At 45.9% G+C, this 10,236-nt stretch overlaps 1 protein-coding gene across 1 annotated transcript; it reads right to left on the bottom strand.

The window, feature by feature from the left end:
• Positions 1-3,941: 3,941 nt before the first annotated feature.
• Positions 3,942-9,748, bottom strand: IBA57 (IBA57, iron-sulfur cluster assembly). The gene is made up of 2 exons (XM_026089800.1): positions 9,319-9,748; positions 3,942-6,878 (listed from the first exon to the last, which is right to left on the bottom strand). The coding sequence occupies exons 1-2, from the start codon at positions 9,731-9,733 to the stop codon at positions 6,487-6,489; spliced, it is 807 nt and encodes a 268-aa protein (XP_025945585.1). The 5' UTR covers positions 9,734-9,748; the 3' UTR covers positions 3,942-6,486.
• Positions 9,749-10,236: the final 488 nt, after the last annotated feature.

The following is a 10,236-nucleotide window of genomic DNA, read 5'->3' as shown; positions in this document are numbered from 1 at the left end:
TCACTAGTATTAGCACCTACACCCATATCTCAAAATAACATGCAAAATGCCCCTGCTGACTATATAGAAGCATTTAAGCAGAGCTGAATTTCATCAATGATGGCTGTGCAAAAGTCAGTAGAAGCTGCCAAATTACGCTGTACTGAAAACACTGGAGAATATGCGCCTGCTACAAAAGCAGAAACATCACAGGCTTTGAAGAATGCACTGTGTTTGTGACACTCATCTGTGCAATCACCTAATACACCAAAGACACCAAAGTTTTCAGGAAAATATTAACAGCTAACCAACTAACCAATATATGCAAAATATTAATAAAGCTACAAATACCTGTTAGGAGTCTTTTAAAAGAAAATCTACTAACTTTAAATAATTCAGTGTAAAGAAAAAGATGCTCAGATGCAATCTCCTAGCATAAATCTGGCCACTGCACTGTGAACTCATTCTGTTAATGGTGCCTTTAAAATAGGAGATTGCAGTCATTTTAATAACAGTAGAACATCTGTATGTATAGTAGGCTTAAGTAATAGCACTCACTTTCCTGGATACCTTACCCCTCACCACATCAAGACAAATTTTTACTTTTTTTTTTTTTTACTACAAGAAATTAAAACATTTAAAAAGGGGAAAAAAAAAATCAAACATTGCTTCCAGAAACAATTAGGGGGGAAAAAAAAATCCTTCTTTCTCCTGAAACCAAACATTTCAATATATTCCCCTCAGCAGTCTCAGAAAGCGATTCCTGTCTTATCCTATTGGGATTTCAAGCTATAATACTTGCTTACTTCGCAGCTCTCTCCTGCTACCTCTCTCTTCAGAAACATCAGTCATTTTTGGTGTGTCAACAGCGCTCGCAGCTCTTTAACTTCTGAGTGCGCACAGCTCTGACAAGGTGCGTGTGACAGACAAGCGGAACGGAAAAACAGCCTTGTATTTTCACAGACACGTTCTTTATTTACATCGCTCTGCTCTATCAGCAGCCACAGGGGTTCCCCTCGCCTCAAGGGAGCCCAACAAAGCGGCGGCGCTCGTCACGAGCGAAAGGGCCGGTTCCTCCCCTCAGGAGCGAAGCGCCTCATCGTTCCCCTTCACCCCCCGGCTCCGGGCGGCAGCGCCCCCGCCTCACCTCTGACCGGGAAGCCCCGTCAGGCCGAGGAGCCAGAGGCTGGGCGCTAGTCGCCACCATCTTATTCTCCCTCTCACRTCCCTCCCCCTCCACCCCCGTGAGGGGCAGCGCGCGCCGCCAGCGCCCCCCCCCGCTGGCCGTTGAGCCGCCCCAACGGCCGCGGCGCGCGCGGGCAGGGGCAGCGCGGCAGCCTCCCCCCCCCTTGTCCCCCCCTTGCCCCGCCCCGCTCCGAGCGCGCGCTGCTTCCCGCTCGCGCTGCCAGGCACCGCCCCGCCCGGCGCGCGAGGGGGGGGGGGGGGGGGGGGGGGCTCGGTCAACGGCCATAGGTGGGAGAAACCACTTGGCGAAGAGGGGGGGGGCGAAGCATTGCGGGGGGGGAGAAACCATTCTGGAGCGGGGCGGGGGGAGGAGTGGAGCCGTTACTCAGGTCTTGGTTTTCCCGCCCTGCGCGGAGGCAGCCGTTACCTCACGAGGGGCAGCGCTGCGCGCCGCCGGCCTGACCCTAAGGTCGCCGCTGCTTCTCGCGAAAGTTACCGTTTCTTCCCCCAAACCTGGCCTTGCCAGGCAAACGGGCACGCTTGGAGCTTCCTCTTGTGGTGTTTGTTCGGGGAATAACGCTCCTGAACGCGTGCCGGACTCAATCCTTAACAGAAGGACTAAGGAAAGCTCCTAAAGCAAACAGTGCACAAAAACGGTGCACTATTAATTTTCAGTAACATATGCAGTAACTATAAAGAACATAATGAAGGCTGTAACGCTTAAAAGTTAAATACTGGAATTAAAGTTCTCCATGTGGCCCTAATTCACTCCTGTTGTGCACAACCATTATATATAATGTTTAATTACGTAGTCATGCAGCGCTTCTTCCACAAGACCTTGCCTCATTCAGCACGCAAGACGTGTGGCAGTGACCAGATACTAAACCATTATTTTCCTCCTCGTTGTTCAGCGTGCAGCCCCAAGCTTTATTTACTGCGGGCGGTTCAAACCCTCTCCGAAGGCAGAAACGTCAATCTGCTCATCTGCCATCCCACAGCTCCCCTTACAGCGATATTCGTGTGCTTTATGAACATTATTCAATTTATTTTTATCGTGCCCTTGGGGGAAAATGAGGAACATTGCTATTGCCTTTTTGCAGAGGGGAACTGAGGCAGGGCCGGGTGAAGGCRTGAAGCGCACGTTCATTTTGGTGGCAAATCGAGAGGGTTAGGGCAGACAGTACCTGTCGCTCCCAGCCTGATCCTTTCTCCTCTGAGTCCAGGCTCCCAATTTCCCRTCACAGGTGCCACCTCCGTTGCCCTGTGACTCCTCGTCTCAGCACGGCTCCAACTCCTACGCTGCCTGCGCACAGCACAGGAGACACGTTGCCCGGCTCCGAGACCCAGGGAAAAATGCTCAGGAGCTGACAACGCATTTACAACTTAACCCCCCTTAAGGACATTTTTCTGACAGAAATGACACACCATCTCCTCCCCCTCTTCCTGGGCACTTTTCAAGTCCCTGCTCCAGGTCGCAAAGCCCAGCAATTTCTTCAACACCTTTAAAGCAAGTCACAGCAAGAGGCTGCCCTCCACCTCYTATTTACAAATGTTGAACCGTTTTGGCTGAGGATGGGCTGGTGATATCTAGTCTGAGACAAACACCTGGTGCGGGGTTGGCCTCACCTACCCGTTGGTGTCTGAATGGTAAATGCTCGCAGCTGCGCTACCCTGGGCTTTTAGTCTTTAAAGTCTTAATATCCTTGTGCTCCTTCTCTCCCCAGGCTGCAAAGGGACGGTAAGGGGCCGAGTGCAGATGTCTCTATTTCTTGCTGTCTCCATCTGGCTGGGAGTTTCYGAGCAAGCATTTAAAGATGGATAAGGATATCAGCAATTGAGAAAAGAGCATTTAGTGAGGCAATCCTTAATATTTAGCCTGGGCTCTGTGAMAGGTGTCAGGYCGTGCAAGCCATAGCGCTCCAGTGGTTTGTTTCTCTACAGGTTTTCCGCATTCCTGCGGAGATTATTAAAAGTGCCTCTGAGGACATTGCAAACGTTTAGGTGATGTGACTAACAGAAAGAAGTTCAGTGGTCTTTTCCCCCATTTTTAATAGCTCCACTTAGCATTTAATTAGGTTACCTTTCATACCTTCAGTCCGCAATAGATTTCTTCTTGCACTTCATTCAGTCCACCTTAGCTGAACGTGATTTACTCCACTATTCACTGTCCATAAGGCATACGCCACGGCAACCTCAGACCAGGACAACTGATACCCTGACCTTGCAGCCCCAGCACAGCTGAATACATGAATGATGGAGCAGGCTGGAAGGGAGAATAAAGATAAAACAGGAGAGGGTGGATCGGGGCTGCCCCTCCGATACCTGCTACATCCTTTCTCACCTCCAGAAGTCATCTAGTACCTCTGAAAAAAAAATCAACCTGCATGTGCATCCTGGGTCTAAGCATCCTGCACCCTGAAAAATGCAGCTGTTGGTAACATAAAAGCCTTTCAAATACTTGGGAAGGCAAAAGAAATGTGTGTGCWGCAGAAAAGATACGTATGGCTTCCCCAAATGGAAGAAATGTAGTGTTTATTCATRCTGCATATATAGTAGCACAATGTAACTATTCTGCGAGGACTTTGCACAATGGGCGGCTGGGAGGAAAAGCTGCTCCTGGCAGACCAGCGTGAACGCAGGCAGCACAGTCTCGCCTTTGTCACAGTCAGAGGATCCAGAACGTGCAAAGCACTATGGTTTAATTTCTTTTTCCAGCAGAAAGACTTTGTTAGCAATCTAAAACCTGACAAAGAGGTAACACACAGTCTAAAGAAATATCCTGAGCTAAAGCTCTTTGGGGATGTGTTTATTGTCAGCAAACAACACAAAAAAACCACCACTATTCCATTATATATCTTCACACTAAGTAAATAAAAGGTTGTGTCTCTTTTCTTTCAGACATGTAGATTTAAAATTACTGATACAATCAACTTTTAATGAGATATTCCACAGAATCATTTTACAGCAAGCATAAGGAGTTTTGACCAATACGAGCATCTTTCACAGATAAATTTCCTTCACAGTAATGGCTACAGCAATACAGTGACGGAATGTGCTTTGGGTGGTTTTTATTACAAATATGTATASAAGAACTCTTCTTTTGCCAGAATGGGATCTCACCTACTCGTCTCTCTCATCACCCACTTCTTCACATATACCATTTCAACACTGGACACATAATGGGTTTATTATAATATAAAAATACTTATAAATTAGCACAGGTTGACAGGGTGAGGAGGCACAGAGCTGGCTGGCTTTGGAGAGCAAAGAGAGGAATAAGTTGATTGTGGAAGCAGGAACAAGTGCAAAGACAGAAGAGCAGCAGGAGCCAGAAAAAAAAGCAGCAGCCAGAGAAATCTTGAAGTACTKGGCTGTTCTGAATACCCACAGGGGAGGATGGATGGAGAAAACCTCAGCTAGAGACAGCAGCAGGGACTGGCCAAAGASAGCCTTTTCGTGTGGAGGCCACAGAGAGCTCCTAGGAGAACAAGAGTGTCAGTGAAGAAGCCAGAAAAGTGAGTGTGGAGAAAACCCTCAGTCAGGAACACCAAGCTAAGCAAAAAGCAAGATGCTGACAGGGTTGTGAAAAGGGTGCATGAGACCCACAAGGACCTGGACGGGTTCTGCTTGGTATCCTCCAGTTTGCTTTTCACCCAGGGCAGCGCTGTGCCCTTCAGTAGTAGCACGCACTTCTCCAGAGACTGCAGCTTGCACTAAAGGAAGCAGAAAGCATCTCACATTGAGATGGGGACGTGCTGTCCCTTCACCAGCTTTGCAGCRGTTACATGGAAAAAGTGATGTAACCTACCTGCTGAAGGCTTCAAGGATCTTTCTTAAGATTCAGAGCACGTCATCCTAGTGTTTCGTGYCTTTAATCACAACACTTTTATTTCGGTACCTCCCTCGTTATSAGCTGTGCTAGCATAAATAAAACAGTGCAATCCCCTGTGCAAGGAAGCTTTCCTCCTAGGTAACCTTGCACACATCCAAATTAGGAGGATGCCAACAAACCCCCTCGACTGTTGTTGGCAGCTGAATTAGCTACACTGGAAGGAGGCTGCTTCTAGCAATAGCTTACTCCTGCCAGGCACCAGTACACCAGTATAACAGAGTCACTGCGGGACATGTACCAATGCACTTCTGTAAAATATCACATTCCTCACTGAAAGAGGGGGGAACGGTGTGTGCAAGACGAAGATGAGGAACTGCAGTGCAGCTCCACTGCAGACTGCTGCTGGCTGTGCTCCCTCTGCTGGCCCCGCAGCAGGGAAATGGACASGGACCTTTGAGGGCTTTCCCGCGTTTTTCAGCGTGGTGAGGTATCGAAAGCGAGATYTGAAACGTGAAGTACAAGGCCTGCTTCTCCCTGAACACAACTGGCAGTAATAGTGATGGGAAAAAATATCCATCCAACCAGCAAGTTTAATAAGAAGCTCAATGCAAGGAGTATTTTGCAATGAACACTTTAGCCTGAGTATGATAAAGATGTATCTTATGCAAACATAAGTGTAGCAAGCATGCTCTCAATTAAATAATTTGTAATACCACAGAATGGTTATTCTGAACAGAAACATTCAGTACGTACAATAACGAAACTCCYATCACTTCTTTCAGTGTCTCAGTACACACAGCACCATACTCAGAATACAATTCGATCTAGTGAACGGTGGACTAAAAATTCAGCAGGAGTCCAATCCAACAGCACGCGGCACCATCTAAATAAATATCGGGCACCCTGACGTAAAGCTAGCCTGCTGAACATCCCCACTAGATGCCAGCGTAGTCCAGTCTTTTATATTCTTCTGTAAATAACTTAAGCAATCTTGCTGTATGCAAGGGGAACCAGTACCAAGATAACGAGCTTTACTCTGATTTTCCCTATGTCAGGTGTAGGCAGCAGTAACCAGCCTCTCTCTGCCCTCCTTCAGAGGTAATTTTGTGCATATTAGAGAAAGTGGTCGGACCATGAGGGYGCTATGGTCAAGTCAAGGATCTTCCACGTTTCATTGCCTAGAAAAGCCCAGTCCCACTTACCCCTACACTTCTTAATGGAGCAGTCAGAGAAACTGAATTTTACACGCTTCCCTGTGTGCTTTATCCTCCAAGGATCTCTCCACAAAGTGTTAACAGATTATTCTCCTTCCATCAGCGACTCACTGCTGGTTTGGGTTCCTGCTGTTCAGTCCTGATTTGAAGGATGCTGCTAATACACTCTCCACTCAAACACTGCAAACAGAAGCTGAAGGCAGAGTTACCTTCGAAAAGCTCRTCAGACAAAAAGATATTCTCAATAAGGCAACTGTGCAAAAAGTGGTTCCTCAGTTATTTACCAGCGGGTTTTGGCCACCACTCAGGTATAGTTGCAGTGAGCTTCACTTTATCACCTGGCATATTGAGGCAAAGTGGTTCATTTATGTTAGCAAGCCTCAGCAAAGCTATACCAAGTTCATCTCCTCCAGCGCGGAACTTGCCAGCTGACTTTCCCGATTCAGTTAAGATCTCGGCACCCTCAGGAATACTTTGCAGGGGAAGAGAAGCCGAAAACTGAACTGGCAACAGACGTTTGCGAATGACACCCATGTGATGGGTTCTGGCTGTTAACTCCTGTCCAATGTAACAACCTTTGGTAAAGCTGATACCATTCATGTAGGCCAGGTTTGATTCCAGTGGGAGGGCTACTCCGGGAGGGAGATCTTTCACACCTTCAGGAATTCCTAGGAAAAGAGTAAAACCAACAGGTAAATATGGTAAGATACGCAGTATTCTAGATTTCAGGGGTATGTCTCCTCTGTGTGTTATAAAACCAAGATAACCTGTAAGCGAGAAGCAGCAATGTGAAATAATGGGCTTTCCAGTACTCCAGTTTGGGCCTAAATGAAATCACTAGCCATGAATGATCACGGCTAGCAAAGATTATTTTTAAAGGTAAACAGAAAACTGCACTAGAACCTAATTTCACAAGGCTTAAAGCACTTCCTAAGTGTACCAGTGGAAATTCAAAGCACCCAGAACTATGTGGACTCACATATAAAGGCATCAACATACATTTAATACCAATGGCAATATTCTTCTCACCACATCCTCTAAATAGACTTTAATGGCAGTAAGAGTTATTTTATTCAAAGCTGTCTAATGAACATAAGTTGGCCAACTACAAATGCTTCTGTGACTGCTTCTGTAGTAATAAACAATACTAAATTTTATCTTTTATCCTAAATTTCAGAGTATATGGGAAAGAGGACAGGAAAGGTTTAAAAACAAAACTACAGACAACAGCTTTATGAAATGGTCACTATTTTTTGTTAGAAAATAAGCATATCGTCCTGTAGAATTACTGAAGGGATCACATGGTGGATCTACTGAAAGTGATGCTCCTTGTAATTCAGAACCAGAAAATTCTTGGATAAAACAGTGCTTTAAACACTATTTTTCATCATCTTCCGCAATCAGCAAGTGTCAATTTCTCAAAATTTCAGACACTTTGAACCTCAGAATAACAGCCCCCAAATCCTCTTTTTTTATTGCTTAAACCTAAAATTAAGGGCTAGCTTGGATAATGAAACCGTAAAATTCAAAATCTTAATATTTTCAGAGGCCAACCTCTAGTCATGGGTTCCTAATGGTCGGAGATGAAACAGGACCATTAGATCATCCAGTTTGACTGCCAGTCTATCAAGCCCATTACACTTCCAGCATTTGGGCAAGGTATAACCTGTCTGGCTGAAGCACAGCTTACAGAAACACATCTATTTTCTGCTAGAAGATACCAGCTGATGGAGGCCCGTTTCTCTCCATGGGTAGTTTGTTCTAAAACCCCCTCTCAGAACTAAGAGCAAATTGGAAAATATGAATACAGTTTTGTCTGTCTTTACCTTCCAACCATTGTTTCTTGATCCCCATTCCCTGGGAATTTAAAAAGCCCTCCAAAACCTGGCATTTTCTTCCTATACAAGAGGAGGACTTGGTGACCATCTATCTTTTTCATGAAATCCTTATCAAGGTTCTCACCTTGCCAGCTATAAGGATTTTTTCAGCTCCTCAAATCACTAGGGCATCTTTTTCACATCCTCTTTCATATCTTTTTTAAAGCACGGATGCCAACTGTGAACAATATTCTATGCATATACACTATGAGATGCTGAGATAAAAGATACACTCTTATTCCTACTCCCTCTTCCCGTGCTTATATAGTCAAAAACGCATGAGTTTTGGTTGGTTGGTTTTTTGCCAACGTGAGGAACACATGTCCAGCTGCTTCCCCGCTACCAATGTCAGTGCGGCCGCGTTCAGGGTATCACCCCCATCCACAGTCTCTGATCCTTGATGAATGTCTGCGTAAGTAGCTACAACTGCACACTTTTTTTGACCAACACCACAACAATATTAGTTTTTCGAAGCAGACCGCTGGACCCAGCTTTCTGCAGCAGCACGCAAGACTAGTGCTGGTATATCAGAAAGGTGTCATACCACCACGGTCGAGTCCGGTTTGGCCCATTAACAGTTGCTCAAACTTTCCCCTGCTTTTCTGTACCAGATAGACTGAGCTTACGATCAGTGTTTATGTGCGGAGGACCATCATCTTTCAGCCCACCAATTAATTTAATCCACTATCTGTGCAGACATAGTAAGAGCAATGGGAGCCCTGCATGGGCACAGGGGCTCTCACCGTCAGGTTCCCTCTCAGATTAAACACTCCTTCGGCTTCTGAATTAACTCCATGAATCCAATAACATATTTTAGGGAAGTAACTTAAGAGTGTTTCCTTTTATTTCCTTAGCAACAGAGAAAACACGTAGGCTGTGTGTAATCCAAAAATAATCATGATGACACAAACCAAGGAAGTTTTACTCTAAGAAAATGACTAATCCTGTTTTTTTTCCTGTTAGTGTTCTTGGCCCACAGTCCCATAACCTTTGTAATGGGAAACTGTACTCAAATATTGATTCTGCCACAAGATAAAATTGTAACTATTGGATCAATTCTATCCTCAAAATAGTAAACAATTATTGAACATATGAACATGTTAAACATTCGGGCATATCATTGCAGCTTTTATAATTTCTTCCACTGTCCTATATCAGAGCATGGATTCTTCATAATAATTTATTTTCCAAAATCCAGTAACACGGAGCGTAAAACAGGACTGGGCTTTACCTTGTTTATACCTGTGCCTGTGGTAATCCTGAATATTTCCAATATGACTTCCAGGGATAATATCTAGTAGATTTGCTTCTTTTTTTGTAATCAGTCTCCAGCCCATGACTTCTGTTCTGGGGTCGGGAGTTAAAACCAGAGTTTGGTCTGCGCATTTGTTGAGGGAACCGGCAATGTCTCCAGGCCGCTCCCTGGGGATAACGGCCCACAAAGAGAGGTCGAGGCAGGGGGCAATGCTGACTTTCCTCCGGATCTTGTACAGTTTCAGATGTTTTTGTACGGCGTCGAGCACGGTGCTGTCGCACTCCAGCAGGATGTGCGGCTCTTCTTCCGGCCGCTCGTGGAGCCTAGAAAAGTAACGCGCACACAGGTCAGAAGCCGCAGCTCCGCCACAGAGCGAGCAGGCGCTCTTCATCCTGATCTTGGTCCCGATCCAGCCATCCGAGGAATTACACTGAACGCTGCTGGCGCGCGCGGGAACGGCACTAACCTCGCTTCAGTAAAATACCCGAATCTTACTTTTTCTGCCATCAGTTCTGCTCTTCTCTAACAAAAACTGCCCCCACCTCCCACGACAAAAGAAATGGGCCGTATTTTACACTGAGCCCTTCCCCGCTTTATTCGCTAGCGCTGGCGCTAATCTGACTTCCAAGGAGGAGGGAAAGCTGGAATTACTGACGAGCAATGCTGAAGAGCTTCAAATATCACGTTCGATATTACTGTCCCTTTCCAATAGCGACGTGCCCTTTTTTTCCCCTCACCCACCCGTTATTCCTTCCTGACTGAAAGCAGCTCGGGGAAGGGCCTGGCAATGTTATTACCGGACAAAGCCTAGCGTTTCGTTTAGCTGTGTCTTGCACTAGTTGCCACAGCATTAAAATGAGCTGACGACAGGCAAGAGCTTGATGTTGCACTGAT

This window comes from Apteryx rowi, unplaced genomic scaffold (assembly GCF_003343035.1).
Source record: "Apteryx rowi isolate R43461 unplaced genomic scaffold, aptRow1 scaffold_83, whole genome shotgun sequence".
Lineage (NCBI taxonomy): Eukaryota > Metazoa > Chordata > Aves > Apterygiformes > Apterygidae > Apteryx > Apteryx rowi.
The sequence above is the reverse complement of the archived record's forward strand: the minus strand, read 5'-3'. Positions and strand labels throughout refer to the sequence as shown.